General features: G+C 36.6%; 1 protein-coding gene across 2 annotated transcripts in view; it reads left to right on the plus strand.

Annotated features, from left to right (window-relative positions):
- Nucleotides 1–14198, plus strand: part of LOC110099084 (sorting nexin 1) — a 49936-nt gene extending 35738 nt beyond the window's left edge. For both annotated transcript variants that reach the window (XM_020826118.2, XM_020826125.2), the window contains exons 5-11: nt 10964–11038; nt 11767–11926; nt 12052–12185; nt 12576–12644; nt 12777–12856; nt 13579–13639; nt 13719–14198. In XM_020826118.2, coding sequence (XP_020681777.1) covers nt 10964–11038; nt 11767–11926; nt 12052–12185; nt 12576–12644; nt 12777–12856; nt 13579–13639; nt 13719–13922 — 783 coding nt within the window. In that variant the 3' untranslated portion in view covers nt 13923–14198. The remainder of the gene's footprint in view (nt 1–10963; nt 11039–11766; nt 11927–12051; nt 12186–12575; nt 12645–12776; nt 12857–13578; nt 13640–13718) is intronic.
- Nucleotides 14199–19442: the final 5244 nt, after the last annotated feature.

The following is a 19442-nucleotide window of genomic DNA, read 5'->3' on the forward strand; positions in this document are numbered from 1 at the left end:
ATTCATATAAATTTTCTTATATCTTCAAATTCGAAGCTCTAAAAATTATAGAAAAATATTTTTAAAATATTCAATATGTTTACAAAACTTTGGTGAAATCGGTTTGCAAAACGGACACCTAACGGTCCCAAAACCTCCACATATACCAATAGGTATAAATTTTTTAAGTATTTGCATCAATGCCCAAAAATTAGGAAAAACATTAGCGTAATTAAAATGCTACAATATCTATATTATAGTGAAGATGGTTTGTAATTTAGATTTATAAGGACTCTTGAAAAAATTTATTTGACTTGGTCAAAATATGGGTTATTATACCCGCATCCTCGCTCGTCTGATTGGATCAGATGTTTGCCTCCGCGGACCAACTAATCAAGCTGCTCAACGGACTACTAAGTAAAGCGATTCTTTGATCGAGCTCGGGCTTGATTATCTTATTAGCTCGATAAACTGCTCGAACTTGAGCTCGAAGCTCGATAAGCTTGGCTCGTGAGCTTGTTATTTGGTCGAGCTCAAGGAAGCTCGTGAGATGACTTGACTCATTTTCACCCCTAGTTGCTCCTGACAACAAGCTAAGGAACTCCCCATCCCCACTTATACTTCAGCTTGCCTCCATCAACAAGGTGATATCAAGCCTCCAATGTCAAACACCATGAAACAATTCTCTATATGCACATCCATCTCCTCGTAAGACTCGCCCTACACCTACTCGCTCCTTTTTTGAGCTTGCCCAATGATAAATAGCTCACAGGATCGTTGACTTCATCCTCTTGGGACAAATCAGGAGGTGCCATAGGTCTTAGATTAGTGTGTAGCATTGTATGGATATCTATATGTAGCCCATATTTTTTGTCTTCTCTGTGTAGTCTTTCCTATAGCCATCAAAATCCTATAAATACAGGGCAACAAGGAATAGAAAATGAACCTTTTTTTTGGTTGGGGTGGGGGTTGGGGGTGGGGGGAATTACTTTTTTAGAAGTAGTCCTTTTTTGAGCTTAGGCTAAATTTGTTTATTCTTGACTGAAATAGTGAATATTTGTCTAATCCATCCTTTTAACTATTGTATGCCTATCTGATTGTTCAGTCTTCTCTACCTTCCGGGTGACCTGTGTTCTTAAAGTTACCATGAATGCCTACTATTAAAGTCGTATCATTCAACCAAACAATTTAGATCCACCATCCTACTAGTTGTTGTTTTAGCATAGATTTGATTGCACATGTCAGAAAATAGGACTTTGTTTGACAGCGACCTTAGCAATAAGCCATACTGAACATGGTGAATATGAGTACACACTCATAGAGTCTTTAAGAAATGGAGCACACGTTTTGAAGAAAAACAAAGGTCTTAGGAGCCATGAGAAGATGTGTAGTTGACTATATGCACCTGAGGAATCATGACTGATTGATGCCCATCGAAGACGCTCACCTTTGCATCGACTGCCTTGACACACACTCCGCAACCTCGACAGTTATCAAATATAGCCCGCCAAACAAGAGTAGGCAAGGAGGAGAAGCTAGAGCTAACCAAGCCATTTCAATGAGATCACTTGAAGCAAAACCACTGCTTAAGTTTAAGAGTGTCACACCGTAGAACCAATTGAGAGGAAGATTGACCTCACTGATCATTGGCTACCTTCAGTCTATAATCTCCCAATTCGACATAGATGTCTTCTGAAATGCCTTCTCTTCTTGACATCACTCAACGAATCAGCGCTTGGGTGGTCACTCGCTTGCAGTGGGTGATCATCTTATTTTGAATTCAACCAGATGTTCGTAACATAACTCACTAATGCCATTGAAGACCCCAGAAAGCTTGTAAGCTCTGCTAAAGATGAGACAAGAGCCCGAGAAATGACTGAGAAACTTCATAGTGAGATTCTAAAGAGAAATACTGGATGTCAAGGATCTAGAGAGTGCAATCTCCTAGACTGCCTTGACCCATGGAATCAAGAAGGGTCCTTTCAGGTATGCACTCGGCCTGCAACAACTGAGGACTCTTGTTGAACTATTGGAACAGGCCAATAGTCATATGAATGCTGGAAAAAAATTGGGTAACCGAATCTTCCATAGCAACCCACCATCATAAGATCACCCATGGTGAGAATACCACTGAGAAAGGGAAAGACAAAGTGTCCATCCCAAGGATAAGAGGGATAGAAGGCCAAAACCATCGCACGATCACCATTGTCCTAATTAGTAGAGGGTGCTTGCACATCAAAAGGCCCTTGGGATATCGGGGCTGCCAGCACCAAGATTTAGGAGCCTCATCGGACCGCCCAACTTTATCATGAGGAGATCGCTCATCGACCTCTCATTTACCTTACTTACACTCCTTTGAGAGTATCAATGGCGAAGCTTGTAGAGGCCATTCAGAACAAAAAGTTCTTTAGGTGCCCCACTGCCCATGAAAGACATTACCAATACTCATGACCTCTACATATTGCACTTTCCACTAAGGCCAGAACCCACATAAAACGGAAGAGTGTTGCCACCTCCGTGACCTTGTGGAGGAATTAATTAAGACCGGGAAGCTGAAGGAGTTTATGCTTGCCGTCTCAGGTCAACAACTAGGAAAAGACCCTGTCAAGGGCAATGCAAAGAACCAATATCAGCCCTGCTTGCATATAGTCAGTGTGGTGCCCACCATCATAGTTGGAGAATGTGTAGACTCCCCTACAAGTCCCAAAAGACTACGAGCAGGAGAAGTCAATATGGTGTCCACCTGCCAATCCACTTCGATAGTCGTTGCCCCTATGAAAGGTACAAAAGGATAAACTAGCTGAAGGGTATCTTCATAATCACGTGGTAGTCGCCATTGTGCTCCTCGCCCTCTATTAGATTGGTAGTATTTTGATAGACACAGGGATTCTGTGAATATTATTTTAAAATCTTCCTTTGACTGGATGAATTTGCTTGCTTCCAGCTCATGCCATCTGTATGACCTCTTTATGGGTCCTCTAGTGAATAATGTGATGCGGAAATTCTCACCCTACCAGTTACCTTGGGTGAGGGCAAACATCAATACACTGTGATGGTCGATTTCATCATAGTCGATGCCCCGATGACCTACAAATCCATATTCGACAAGTTTTTACTAACCACCTTTAGGGCTGTGGTTTCCACATATCACATCTCAGTCAAGTTTCCTATAGAAGGAAGGAGATCACGATGAGAGAAGACATCATCCAGTCGCGCATTTCCTACCTAAGAGTAGTTAGCAAGGCTACAGCCACCTCTTAGGAAGTTCTCTAACTGGACATAGCATAGGGTCGAGGCTTGGAAACCTCTGAAGAAGTCAAAAAGGTGCTCGCCGTAGAGGGCGAACAAGGCATAACCCTCAGAATCAGTGCCTCTTTCAATAGAGAATGTCCGGGCGGCTCATTTTGGCGTTGCGAGGTGACCTCGACATATTCGCGTGGACAGCAACAGAGATGTCTGATATCAATAAGGACGTTTTGTGCCACCAACTAAACGTAAGGAGGGATGCTTGCCACATTAAGCAAAAGATAAGAAAAATAGTCACCTTACTTCCCAAGCCCATCAAAGAAGTGGAGAAATTAGTGGATGTACATGTTATGTAACTCTTTATTTTTCTCCACCCACCATCATCACCAATAGGTTCTTAAGTTTACTAGGCAAATTTGTTAGTACCGTTTGTTATCATCCACCAGACAAATTTAGATTACTAGATTTGCTTGAGAGATATATATATATGATAGCAGGGATGTGCTTTGCCCTAAACTAGCCCAAGCTATGTTTTAGGTTGACCTATTCAAGAAAAACTGTAATAAATGAGCCCATCTCTGAGATTTCCTTTGGTGGTGATATGTTATTGATGTGTTGTGTTTGTTTTCATAAAGATGGACAAATTGTTCTACAAGTGTGTTTCCTATGATAATGAAAGCATGGAGGAATGCACACGTGCATGGTGCTTTCCATTTTAAGGGTATTGTACATAGGGATGCAAAACAAACTGAGTCGAACCAGGGGCTTTTCTAGCTTGAGCTCATTTTCCAAAAGCTTGTTCAGGCTTGGCTTAAATTTGATTTTAGCTTTTGTAATAATGTTCAAACTTGGTTCATTTATATTCATGCTTGTTTGAGCTTGGTTTGAACTCAGCTCTTTTTTTGAATATTGAGCTTTAAATGAGAAACCAGTATGAAAACATAAATGAGTTGTATCCGTTCGAGCATAAAAAAGGAAGTTTAATTTAACAAGCTTTTATTTTAAAATGAGCCTTAAATGCCTTCCAACAACATCTGCCAGTTAGCACTCATCCAAATCATTTTGCTTGCCCCCATCGCCCCATATGAGTTTTCTACTAGTGCGTTTCAAACCAAAACAACTACATAAGCAGTAGTAAGTTAAACTTTTCAAATGATGTGGAATAAATAGCTTAAATTGCAGGTTTTTTTAACCAAAATTTTTAACTATATTTCATAATTAATTTTTTAATTTAATTGACTTTTCATTTATTTGATAAGTCTTCTATTTTTTAGATTTATTTAAAGCTAAAATCAAAGCATAGATTTGTTTAGTTAATTGCCAAGTCTTTTATTTTTTATTTATTTCATTTAATAAGAAATTAATTTTATTTTAAAGTAGGTTTTAATTGTGTTTTATTAAATTTAAATATATTTTAAATAAGTTTACAATGGACGTTAACACAAATATATATAAGTTAATTAATTATTTATTAAATGCATTTGTTGCATATAATGGATTTATTTCATATGCCTAAATAGTTATTATGTGTACATATCTATATAATCAAGCTTCATACCGAACCTAAATATCAAGTATTATATTGAGCTTTAATCGAGCTTCTTAACAAACTTTGAACGATATTGTTCATCATCATAACTAATCGAGCAACAAGTATTTAGACTTATTTATTTAACATCCTAACATTTTTAAAAGTGTTCAAACTTGTTTGATAGTTAATACAATAAACATGAATGAGCTCTTATAGACCCAAGCTAAAGTAGCTTGTTAAACACGCAATTTATTTGCAGCACTAATTGTACACCAACAAGAAAGCAGAGGGAAGTAGGGATTGGTGTATTTAAAATCTTTTGTAAACTATGAAATTTAGATGCAAAAAATAAAAATATAAAGTGCAATTAAAATAAATAATACATTTTTTTACATAATGTCGTCCTAATCGATATACATTTATGGCTAATCTTTTCTCATATTAAGATTTCACTACCCACTTGCTATTACAAACCTTACTCCTTTGTTCTTTGAAACAGTTGAAGAAACTGTAACAATCTCATACTCACATCACAAACAAGTGCTACTCAATACAATTATACAAAATGAAGCGTTGTTCCCGAACCTTGGAGCCATGTGGGAAAGGCCAGTTAATTATGTGTCATGATCTCCATCATCTGTTGTTAAGCATTTCCTACAACAACAACAACAAAAAGAAGCCTTTATCCCACTATATGGGGTCGGCTACATGAATCCTTTTTCTCCACTGTGTCATGTTAAGGGTTAAATTTTCATCTAAATCTAATAAAGAAATGTCATTTCTAATAATTCTAAGTCCTTTTAGATCTACCTATACTTTTCTTAACATAAGTCAAATCTAATACATCTACTTTCCTAACTGGGTCATCGAAAGGCTGTCGTTTTAGGTGACCAAACCATCTAAGGTGACTCTCTCTAATCTTATATTCCACTTGAGCTACTCCAACATTTTCATGTATATGCTCATTTTGTATCCTGTCTTTAAGAGTAAAGCCACTCATCCACCTGAGCATCCTCATCTCTGCAACTCTTAACTTAATATTATGCTTCTCTTTTAATTGCCAACATTTTGCACCATAAAGCATTGCAGGTTTCATTATGATCTTATAGAATTTTCCCTCAAGTTTGAGAAGGATTTTTTTTATCACATAACAAGCCCGATGCATTCCTCCACTTCAACCATCCAACTTGAATTCAATTAATAATATCCTCATCTATTTTCTCATCACTCTAAACATTAGATCCAAGATATCTAAAAACATGTGCTCTTATTAATGACTTGATCGCCCAAAGTCACAATACCCACTGGATTTATTATTACTAAAATTATATTCCATAAATTCAGTTTTAGATCTACTCAAATGAAAGCCTTTAGACTCTAAGGTTGACCTCCATAATTCAAGTTTACCTTCGACTCCCTCTCTAGTTTTATCAACAAGAATAATGTCATCAGAAAAAAGCATACACCAGGTGGTGCAGATATTCGACCATGAAAGCTTATCAGAGGAGGAGACGAAGATCAACGACCATGATAACACCATTTTATTTTAAGTTATTATTTATATATTTATTTATTTATGTATTTTCTATTTTTACCCTCACTTGAGGGAGTAGGTGCTTGTGATCCTAGGTGGCACTTTTGTCTTTTGTTATGTATTTTGGGCTATTTATAGCCTCCTTTCTTGTAATGATCAATGAATTTTTAAGAAGAAAATTTCTGCACTTTGTTCTTGAGAGAGATGGAAGTTCTTAGGAGAGTGCAAGTCCCGATTTAAGGGTAACACAATGCCCACCAGCCGCAAGAATCGTTTGGACTAGTGGCTTGAAGTTCCTAGGTGAAAGGCAACGCATCACCCATCAACCCCAGGAAGCGTCCGAGTTCGTGGTTTTATCTCTTCCAAACTCCCTTTTCCTTCTCTTCCTATCTGTCGACCACAATCTTCCCCAACCCCACAATCCACCGGCCTATTCCGCTTTCTCTTCCCTATCTCGTCCAACCCCTCTTCATCCTACAAGCCGCCGGCCTCTCCCCTTCCACCTTTGACTAAAAAAAAATTGTTCAAATTGAGGTATTGAATACCTTCCTATTTTGGTCCATTCTAAACTTGGAAAGTTTTCAAAATTCAAAATTATTTGAATTTGAATTCTTTCCTAAAATAAGTTGACTTGTTTTTGGAAACCTTCCCAACTCCTCAATATGACATTAATTAGAGCTTCTCCTCTAATCCTCTTTTCTTAATTAATGTCCTATGTTTGTAAAGGATTTCAAATCCCCAATCAAGTTCTCACTTGCATGGCCGGCCCCTAGTCCCTTTCTCTTCTTAATTTTCCTCTTTCCTAAATTAGTTTGATATTAATTTTGAAAGTTTTTAAATTCAAATTCAACTAAATTTGAAATTCAAATCCTTTCTTAAATTAATTAACTTATTTTAGGAACCCCCTTCAATCTTGGATTAATTAAAATTTGAAATTGAATTGGAATTAATTCTAATTTCAAGATTCATTGCACCTAAACACATTCGTTGAATGCGGATAACCCCCCTCCCTTTCTCTTGGCCGGCCCCCTTTCTCCCTCTCTCTTAATTAATTCCCCCCAATTAACCACCCCAATTACATCAGTCATTTAACCCACATCAATCCAAATTGATTCTTGCTTTAATTTCTCTAGCCACCTAAGCATTAGTTAACTCTGAATTTCTTTCCTAACTGATGGAATTAAATCCAGAATTTATGAATTGATGTCCTTTCTTTAATTTATCCCCAAATCAGGTATTAATTTAAATTTCTAGCTCCATTCTACATCACCATGGTACAATCTCTTGCAAATATCTAGTGAGAACATCCATAACTAAAGAAAAAAGATATGGGCTTAAGGCTGATTCTTGATGTAATCCAACTGAAATAGAAAAACAGTTGGTCAAACCACCTTGTGTTTAAACACAAGTAACATCTCCTGCATACACATCCGTAAGGATTTGAATATAAGTATTATTAACACATTTCTTATGTAGATCTCTCCATAGCACTTCGCTTGGAACTTTATCATATGCTTTCTTTGAATCATTAAAAATCATATGTAGATCCTCCCTATTCTCTCTATACTTCTCCATCAAACATCTAAATAAATGTATAGCTTTCATAGTAGACCTTTCTGGCATGAATCCAAATTGATTTGAGAAACATTTGTGTCACAAAGCAACCTATGCTCCATAACTCTCTCCTCCCATGGTTTTAAAATATGACACATTAACTTAAATTCTCTATAATTCATACAATCTTGTGCATCACCTTTATCTTAAAAATAGGAATCAGCACACTCATTCTCCACTCATCTGGCATCTTTTTAGTCTTCAAAATAGTATTATAAAGTTTAGTAAGCTAAGAAATTTCTTCATCTCCTATGTATTTCCACACGTCTATTGGAATATCATCAGGTCTAACAGCTTTACCGCACTTCATTTTCTTTAAAGTCTCTTTAACTTTGGTTTTACTAATACGTTGATAAAAATAAAAATCTTTATTTTCATTTAGGATATTAAGGTCACTAAAGTCAATCACATTCCCATAATCTTCATTAAAAGGTTTAGCAAAATATCTCATCTACATTTGTTGAATATCCTATTCTAATAAAAAGTACTTTTTGATCTTCATCCTTAATACACTTCACTTTAACTAAAGCCTTACTAATCATATCTTTTTGTTTAGTTAACTTATACAGATATATTTCGTCCTCCTTAATATCTAATCTATTATATGAATCTAAAATCTTTGCATTACAAATTACTTTTATAGACTCATTACGGGCCTCTTTATATCTTTCTCAATTATCAGAATTTTTACAACTAAACCAATTTTTATAAAAAAATCTTCTTATTTTTTATCTTTTCTTGTACATTTTGATTCCACCACCAATTATTTTTACTATTAGTAGCTTTTCTTTTTGATATTTTAAGCATATCTTTTTAAACATTAATATCACTAACTACTTTTTTCAACATAAAATTAGTTTCCTCATGCACACACAAAATCTTAATATCTACAATCTTACTCCTAAAAATATTTTGATTAATATTCTTTAAATGCTCCCATCTAAATCCTACAATAATAATTTAATTTATTTTTTAATTTTTTGTCCATTCATCTTAAAGTCCAAAACTAATAAGCGATGTTAAGTATATAAACCTTCACGAATAACTTTAATATCTTTGCAATCTAAATGATCTATTTTTTATAAGAAAATAATTAAACTTAGTTTTTCTATATCTATTTTTATAAGTGATAAGTTGCTCATATCTTTTCTTAAATAGATATTAGCAATTACAAAATCATAAGCTAATAAAAAATCTAATATGATCTTAACACTTTCATTAGTCACTCCAAAGTCATAGACATCATGAATACTTTTAAATATCCTCAAATAAAAACTTTTCTTTGAAAGGTATTTTTTGTATTAGTTATTCTAGGTCATTTCAAAATTTTAATTTTGAATACATTCAAACCTACTTGAGAAGTATAAATGCTTATAATATTAATAATAGCATCAACAATAATCTTTAAAACTATAATTAGATCTGTAATTCTATTAATTTTTATAACATTATCCTTCAAATTCTTATCTATAATCACACTTACACCATTTCTAGTATGACTCCTACTAGAATACTATAATCTAAATCCTAAACTATCAATCTTCTTTGCCTTTTTTTCAACCCATTTAGTTTTTCAAATGCAAAGAATATTTATCTTTCTCTAAATCACAATAACTATTAATTATATTACTTTACCTGTATGGGAACTTATATTCTAAGTTCTTATCCTAATTTAAGTTTCATGTACTAGTTTCTTTGCCCACATCTAGGGGTGCAAACGGGCCGAGTCGAGCTCGAGTCAAGAGGTGTTCGAGTCGAGCTCAACTGTCAAACATCAAGCTCGAGCTCGAGCTCGAACTCGAGTCGAGCTCAAAAATCGAGCTCGAGCTCGACTCGTTCCACCATAAACGAGTTTTCGAGCTACTCATCGAGCCTCCGACGTGCTCGGGCTCACACACTGGTGCACTCAAAGTACTCATGGGAGGAAGATAGAGCAAGAGATTTATTCTCTTTCTTCAAAAAAATTTGATTTGATTGGCTGTCTTTTACAGCTGCAGCGGGAGGGAGAGAGAGAGAGTGCATCTATCATTTAATACTTGCAATTTATTTCTCTGTTTCTGTCAAAGAAGAGAGAGAGATCAGTTTTTTACTTTTTTTGGTTTTGCCATTATACTATGCCTCTATTAGAGGAGAGAGAGAGGCTTGCGATTGACATTTGAGCCAGCATAGGCGGGAGTTTAAAAATCAGACGGTAATTTAAAATGAAGTTATTATTAATTTTTTAAAATATTTAAATTTAATAATTTCGAGTCGGCTCGCGAGCTCATGAGCCGAGCCTTATTAAGCTCGAACTCGAGCTCGTTTAACAAACGAGCTCAAGTTTGAGCTCGAGCTCGTGGCTCGATAAGCTCGGCTCGCGAGCTCGTTAACGAGTCGAGCTTGAGCCGGCTCACGAGCCGGCTCGGCTCACTTACACCCCTACCCACATCCGTCCATGATGTGGGAACCCTTGCCTATTTAACACTGCATCCGGGCACCGGTACGGCGGCCCTTGATCACTTGTCGCTGTATTGAGTTTATACAACGTGTCGCTTCTAGGGAACACCCTAGCATTAGTACTATGTATTAAATGATTCATGTCATTGATTATTTGATAAGTTTTATGCTGACTATTGATCACCTAATGCAACCCTTACGTTTCTCATCTAGGATTTGAGATCTGATAATGATGGTTTTAAATTAAGCATTTCCTAATAAATTATTATTCTGAGCTAAGGCTGCTTGCTCGCAAGGCCACCTAAAAATGTGAAGGATTCCTGTGGGTTCTACTAAAGGAGAGCTCGGACCACCGTCCAGGTCCATTTCTCATACATTAGACTGGCCTGGGCGTCAATATCAGAAATAGTATTTGTCATACCCTTCACTTGAAAACTGATTCTCTTTGCCATTACCTAGGTTATCCATAACGTGGCAGGGGGAAGGGGGGTGTGTTCTAAAGAATAAATGCAGTCCTGTTTTTGTTTATCCTTATATATCTTAAAGTGAGTGTTGTTTTCTAGCTTAAATATAAAATATATTCATCAAACATACTGACAATATCTTCATCGTGCTGCTTTCAGACTATGGAAAGGACAAGATCTCAAGAAACAGGAATTTTCAAGAAGAAACCTTCAGAATTTATGCAAATATTTAAGGTATATGTACAGGCCTTTTGGTTATTGAAGTTATTTTATGCATTGAGTGCTCCTGATAGGGTTTTGTTGATTATTGAACTACTTTCAAGAATCTGAATATCAGATAAAAATTTTCAACTAAAATATAGAAATATACACATTTTATTTAATATTAATTTGTTTATATTCTAATATTTTCAAAACTATATTTAATTTACGAACAAACACTAATCCATCCTAACCAACTGTGTTGTTCATGAAAATTACTGGGTTGGCTTACATTCCTACGTGTGTGTGTATATAAATATATATACAGTTATCCTACATTTTATTAACTTAAAAGCAAAGACCAGCGCACCATTACCAAATCGAATATCTCTGGGAACATATCTTTTTTTCTGGTTTTTCTCTCTCTTCCTTTTCTGATAAAAAAAATGTTGTCATCTTATGTACTGTCAACTTTAAGGGATGTGAGTTGTTCATTTTGGAATGGCTTGCGTATACACGGGTACAATCACTACGTTGCAAATTAACAGCACTGGTAAAAGGCGTGTCGTGTTCAACTGTCATCTATCATGTCAGCTACTTGTCTGAAAAACAGTATACCTTTTGGCATAACCTTTTTTGTTTATTGGTGCCATTAGTTTTTTTATATTGTTTGTGAGGGTGCCACAAGCTGCTACAATACCGCTTTTTTAACATCAGTAAGCCATGTAGAAATAGTTTACCTGCATGTTTGACTGTTGCAGGATGTGCAGTCTAAGGTGAGTGATGTTGTTTTGGGGAAGGAGAAACCTGTCGAGGAGTCGTCTCCTGAATACGAGAAATTGAAACATTACATTTTTGAGCTCGAAGACCACTTAGCTGAGGCACAAAAGCAGGCTTTCCGACTTGTAAAAAGGCACAGAGGTTCTATTTAGTAGTTTTTCATTTGCCTTTTTGTTTATTTCATTCTCATTTCTACTCCAATACTTTTATTTATAGAAGTAAAAGCTAATTCGAGAACTTTACGTTCTTGATCGACTGTTTCCCAGAGTTAGGACAATCACTTTCTGATTTTGGAAAAGCGATCAAGCTCCTCGGTGCTTGTGAAGGTGAATCACTTGGAAAGGCATTTTCTGAGCTTGGTTCAAAATCTGAGATGATGTCGATAAAACTACAAAAAGAGGTATTAAAAAGCAGCCAAACTTTTGGGAGTGTTGACATTAGGGGGATTTACATACATCCCACTGATTTCCTATATATGTTCATATCTAATATCTAAATATTTATATTTATATCTTTGAAATCTAGTTTTTAAACCACGTCAAAATATGTGTAGCATATTTCTCTTTGATAAAGTTAAAGATAGCAGTTTATTTTTTCATTTAGTGATATATAAATATATAAACTTAGGTATTAGATGTGTAAATACATCAATGATCTGCATATAAACTAGCTTTAATATTTTTATATATTTAGTTTTCCAAATGGCAAAAGAGCTGGTATTTCGGAATCCTTTCTTTGAAGGAAACTATAATTTATTAAAATCATCATGCGATAAACTCTCTCGGTGCAGGCGCACAACCTGCTCATGAATTTTGAAGAACCGCTGAAAGATTATGTTCGTGCAGTACAGTCTATCAAGGTCACTTTTTTACAGAATTTGTGTGCTGTTCGTAGCCACAGTTAGAAATTATTCCCTCCCTCAATAGCTGGATGAATTCTTAGTGATTTTTTGTTAAACATGAGATGCAAACTCATATGCTATTCTAACCAGGTGACAATGACGGACAGAGCCAATGCTTTCAGACAGCACTATGAATTGGCAGAAACAATTAGGCTGAAGGAAATAAACCTGTAAGATGCAAGTTTTAGTTGTTATCTCCTGGTATTCTGAGAACATTCTTTTATTTTTTTATTTTTTCAACCATGATACTCCATTGAAACATAAATTTTCTGTCTTACATATCTGAAATAATTCCCTACAATGTCCTTCTTTCACTCGCGATTAGAATGGAGCAAATGAAATAACAACTGCTTTGCTTGTGACGAAGTTTTTATTCCTTCTAAAGTGCATTTAATTTTATTTTAACTAATCATAAAAATAAATTAAGTACTCGGTATCTCCATATTATAAATTTCATGACAAATGTCTCAAAAGCCTAATAAGAATCTTAATTTGATCACGATTTAATTAGCATAAGATTTTATATAGCATATAATGCTTAATTAATATTAAATATAGGTGCACATTAGAAACTTCCAAACATATAGTTGTTATAATAATTTTGATATAGCTGTTTTGAGTATTTTGGTGAGTACCAGATGGTTTTTGTCTTGGAGAGTCTTTATGAGTATATAAATGCTTCCTCTTTGGGATATTAGGATAAGCAATGAATGAATTGGGCTGTCTGCACTCCTTATTTTTCCAGTTTATTTGTCGAGTTGTGGGAACACTCAATTTGCCCTTTTTCCTTACCTTCAGAGTAATGGAAATACGGGAAGTTATCTAGTTATCTCATTTTCTTGCTGTTATCGTCTTCGTTTCATTGTTTGGTGTAACATCCTTTGTTTTACAGTGATAAGCTGACACTAATTCGCTCAGATAGAGCTGGCGAAGCTGAAATTGAATTCAGAGAGGTGAGTTCTTTGTTGTTGATTTGGAAAATATTTTTAGAACCAGATTTGTATTGGTGTCTTATATTGCATTGAATTACAGCTAAAAGCAGAGAGTGAGGAAGCAACCAGAAGGTATGAAACGATTGTTAAACTGATGAATGAAGAGCTTTCCCGTTTCCAGGAACAGAAAACTGCAGAATTAGGTCTTGCCTTTCATGAATTTGCCAAAGGACAAGCAAAACTTTCCCATGATATTGCTGATGCATGGAGAAGTCTCCTACCGAAGCTTGGTGTTTCTTCTTAGATACCACCGATTGTTATAGAAATTATAATTTAGCTTCTGTTCATTCAAGAGTTTTGTAATATGAACAGTTTTGTGGTTTATAACTATGGTCTTTTTCGTTTTCTTAGTTATTTTTTTCCTTTTTTTTTTTTCATGTTTTAAGATATTAATGATTTAAAAGTTCTTCTGGCTGTAGAATTGGATAATGCAATAATGACTGCTGGTTGTAGTTTGTAAATTGGGTTGCCAGTAATGTGGGTCAGAATAATAAAGAATTGTGTTTGTCTTCCACTTCCAGCAATATAACTTTATGTCATTTGAATTTGAACACAAATAACCTTACAATAAAACAAACTTGGGAGAGATCCAAAAGGATATATATGAGCGTATCAGGAGATGTTGGTTAGTGACGGCAGAATTTCGACTTCTTCAGCTCCAACAACTCTGTGCGCTAGCTGACATATATGTCTGTCTTCTTCAGCTGTTGTCGTTGTCTCCTCTGCTCAGTCGTACTACTTTTCGCTTTTGTAACTAACTAGAGTAGTTTAGACTTTTCTTTACTTGCTTAAACTTGTATAAATACGCCAGCTTTGCTACAGTAGAATGCAATGAAACTGCTTCCATTCTCTTCCACTTGGTTATTTTTTTCTCTATTTATCCTGCTTGTTGGAATGCTTACCAGCAATCTGTATGTTGGCTCCAACATGGTATCAAAGTCGTCTGCCTAGTTGGTCTCTTCTTCGATCCCAATGGGAGATTCAGCAGCATCATCTGCTACATCCACACCTCCTGCAGTGATGACCAACACACCAGCTTCCTCCGATGTCTTAATCCTCTTTGCTCTCAAATTTCTTCTCTAATATTAAGAATGTGATAAACATTCAACTCCTTCCTGACAATTGTCTTACATGGTGTTCAGCCATTCAAAAACTCTTTGCCGCAAATAACTTTTATGGCTACCTTGACGGTAGCCAACATTGTCCTTCCAAGCATCTTCTTATTGCAACTGGGGTACTAACTCTTAATCCACAGTTCTCTTCTTGAACTCTTGTAGACCAAAACCTCTCCGTCGATATCTTTTTCATCATTTTAGTTTCAATCCTTTCATACATTTTAAATTTCAACACCACGTCGATATGGATAACTCTTGAACATCAATTCTTTTAAACCAATCGTTCTTGTGTTATCCAATTGAAGAATGAGCTCCATTCAATGTCCTTGCATAATAAATCTATGATTGATTACCTTGCTTCCTTGAAGACTCTGGTGGATAACATAATTGCTGTGGATGATTCCATGGACAATGAAGACATTATTCTCTACATCTTAATTGGACTTCTCCCTTCGTATCAATCATTCAAAATAACAATCAGAACTGCTTTGCTTCCCATTAGTCTGGATGATTTCTATTATTTTTTCACAGTGAAGAAGTTAACCAAACAACTGATGATGTCAAAGAGCTCTCTTTCTCCTATACTCTTTAGTCGTCTAACTTGACCTTAGCTCTATTTTCAAATTGTGGACATGACAGAGGTCGTTTCTCCTACAATCGCGGTCGTGGTTGTATCTCAGCACACAACTATACGCGTTCAATATAGCAGCCTCACTTTAATGGTGATTGTCAGATTTGCAGCAAACACGGACACTCTACCCTCACGTGTTGACATAGGGGAAACTTCCAGTACACTCCTCCAACTACCTTCAACAATGTAGCTTTGCTGGCTGATTCTGATCCTTCGCCTTGTTATTTAGATAGTGGTCCTACTGGTCGTCTCACATCGGATCCTCTTCCTCTTAAACAATCCACACCCTATTCTGGCAAGGATCAAGTCTTTGTTTGCAAGGGTGCTCCTCTCCCCATCCAACACTACAGTAATGGTTTTCTTTCCACACCCACTCATAAGCTCTCTCTCACTCCATTATTTCATGTTCTTAACCTCACCCATCACCTACTTTCTATATACAAACTTATTAATGATAATCACTGTTTCATTGTTTTTGACAAATCTGGCTTTCATGTAAAGGATCGGATGACCAATCGAACCCTCCTTAAAGGCTCGTGCCATAATGACCTTTATTCGATTCCGATCTACCCTCAAGCTTCTCAAATTTTGACCCTGCAATTACACTTACACTGGAAGCTCCCTCCTCAGCTCACACCTGACATCATCGGTTGGGTCATCCAAACACACATGTTCTTGCTAGTTTATCTAAATCATTTCCTACTTTATCTATTCCTCCTTTCCCTACCTTTTGTAATTCCTGTGAACTAGCTAAAAGTCACAGGCTTTCCTTCTTTCATTCTCAACATGTATCTCAATCCCCATTACAATTAATGCATGCCAATGTTTGGGGACCTTCCCTTGTTTTGTCTTATGATGGAATTCCTTACTATTTACTCCTAATATATGATTACACTCGTTATTCATGGCTTTATGTGCTCAAACAAAAGTCTGATGTCTCTCAAACTATTGTTAAATTCAAACATCTCATCAAAAAACATTTAAATTTACCAATTCACACCCTTAGAATTGACAGCGATGGAGAATTCCTCAACAATGCTCTCCGCGCCTTCCTATCCCAATCCGGCATAACCCATCAGTATACTTGCTTCCACACTCCCCAGCAAAATGGAACTGCTGAAGGAAAACATCGCCAACTTTTAGACATAACTTTCACCTTTCATGTCAATACCCAACTTCCACCCCAATTCTAGACAGCATATATACATATTGCCACTTACCTCATTAACTGTCTCTCCTCATCCACCACCTCCTCCAAATCTTTCTATCAACTCCTCTACAATACTCCACCCTCATACAACCATCTTCATGCATTTGGCTGCCGCTTTGTGACGACCCAACCCGATCGGGACGGATCTTGCTCGCATAGGGTCGCGATGGAACTATTGAAAATCTAGGATCTAGGTTTGAAATTTGCTTCACACTTTCTTCCAAATATTAAATAGACAGAAAAACACAGAGCTATTATAAACATCCAAATACAAAACAGTTCATCTATCTTTTCCTTCATCAGAACAATCATAAACAATACAATCCATGGCTTCAGACAGAAATAATAGAACAAAACAGAAAAGCCATGATTGTACAAAATCAAAAGTACAAAATACCTAATCTCAGATCAGACACAGAACTTCTAGTCGAAGACCTCCTTCCTTTTCCTAGAACCTGAAAACCACGTAGAAAACAAAGATGAGCTAACAGTTCATCAAGACATCACTCACCAATCAAAATCATCAGAAATTCACATCAGAAAATAGCTGTATGGAAATCATAGAACAGATACTTGATCAATTGAAATCAAACAACTGATACAGACAATTGAAGTCTTGTCGAATCGGAGTTCATAATAGATATCATAAAGCTTTCAAGTCATAGAGCAGACAGAATCGTACGGAATAACCATAATCGTATAGAAATCAGGTAAAATCACATTCATATCAAATAATTCTAATCAGATAATTCATAAAACATATCGTATAAGACAGCACAGATTATCAGATATCAAACATCATATTTCAAATAACATATCACATATCCGATTTCAGATTCCCAGACCCTTACAGAATCTCTACGAATTCTGGCCCCTTATGCCTCCCTTTCCTGACACTTACAGAATCTCGACGGATTCTGGCCCCTTATGTCTCCCTTTGTGCTTATAGCACAAGAACAGAACAAATATACGAAATTTTCGGAAAAGAACTTATTTTCAGATTTCAGAGCTCATTTCAGATTTCCCTAACACTTACAGAATCTCAAAGGATCCTGACCCCTTATAACTCCGTTTTGATAGCATACAAATACTTCAATTCATTAAATGTATCAAAAATCAGAATTCGTACGAAAAATCAGTGGCATAACGGCAGTATACGGAATTTACACAAAATTCACAGATTCAGAAATTTACCAAATTATCACAGAATATCCACAACAACATTATAAGACTTTTACTGTACTGAAGTAATAATATCAGACATCCAGATAAATTGTTATTCGAATAAAACTCAGCAGAATTCAAAATACCCGGTAAAAATCTTCCAGAACATACTCAAAAGGTGCACAATTATCATCTCAAAAACATACCAAAAGTTACGAGGTAAAACCTTTGTTATAAGAAAATAATACCAGAAATTCGCTAACAGAAACAAAATCCGGAACAGAAAAGTCGTCAAAATCCACGTTTCTAAAAATTGAGAAAGGCGAAATGTGCCTTACCTCGAGTCGATCAACTTTTCCAACTACGGCGACGGACGAAAACGTGTCGAAGTCGCTCAAAAATCCACTTTTCTTTCTCTTTCCACGGTTTTCTCTCTCCTGGACTTTCTCTCTCTTCAAAAACGACATCATTTAGATATTTATTAAGCAGGATCGTCCCGGATGATGTCCCGATTCGTCCCGGGACGATCTTCTCTGGACTCAAATCGTCAAGAGGAAAATAAATTCCAATTTCTTCGTCCCTGGATGAAACTCTTTGTTTGGTTCGTCCCGACCCTTCCAGGTTCGTACAAACGAACCATACAGATTTCTTTATAATTTCTTCATTTCGTCCCGTATTAAGGCCAGTTCGTCAGGGACTAACAGCACTAAAAAAATAGCTTTGGAGGGGTTTTACAATCTATCCACCTTAAGAAAAATGTCATCCTCGACATTTCCAAAGTAAACTGAGTCAAAACAAATACGGATATGACTGCCTCATGTCCGACTCCTTCTCCCAAGTTGCTTCCCGAGCTATTCTGTGCTTCCACTGAACTTTAACCATAGGAATTTGTTTACTTCTTAACTTGCGTACATCATAGGCCAAAATTTTCTCAGGTTCTTCTTTGTACTGTAGACTCTCCTGAATCTCAATCTCATCATGTTGACCTCGTTTTTGTCCTGATTTGTCCTCGAGCGCATTTGATCGAATTGGTCGAGTCTCGTCGGGCTCGATTTAATTCGAATCAGGATTAATTTGGGTTTGGTTTTGTTGATTTGGGTCGAGTCGAGTCGAACTCGAATTAACTCAAATCAAGTCACATTGGGTTTTGATTTGAACTTAATTTCAGTTTATTAAGCCCATCTAAATTTTGATTAAAGCTTGATTGATTTTTCTTGAGCCAATTTGAATCCCACGGTCCGATCAAGAATTTGATCGGACGGCTCCGATCTACCCTCGCTCCCTTGGTGCCCTAATAGAGGCCGAAGCCTCCATTTGACAGAGGACTCTCTCCCCCCGATTCTTGACATTCACACAAGAGGAGTCTGGCATTCGGCTCTAAGGACCCGCGCCTCCCTCTCTCGCTCACGGACTCCCTCCGTTCGCCTCTCCCTTTCGTGGGCTCCCTCTCCTCCCCCTCTCCTGTGTTCGTGAACTACAGCCAAGGCCGAAGCCCCCCTTCTTCCCCGTGGGTCTCTCTCTCCGGCATTCGCACGACCCCAGTCGGGATCGAAACTCCTCCCTCCTGTTGGATTCACTTCCTCCTTCGGCCACTTGCTCCGGACCCGAGCCCCCTGTTCCCCTTCTCTCTCTCGCATGAGCCAG

This window comes from Dendrobium catenatum, unplaced genomic scaffold (genome assembly GCF_001605985.2).
Source record: "Dendrobium catenatum unplaced genomic scaffold, ASM160598v2 fragScaff_scaffold_224, whole genome shotgun sequence".
NCBI classification, from domain to species: Eukaryota; Viridiplantae; Streptophyta; class Magnoliopsida; order Asparagales; family Orchidaceae; genus Dendrobium; species Dendrobium catenatum.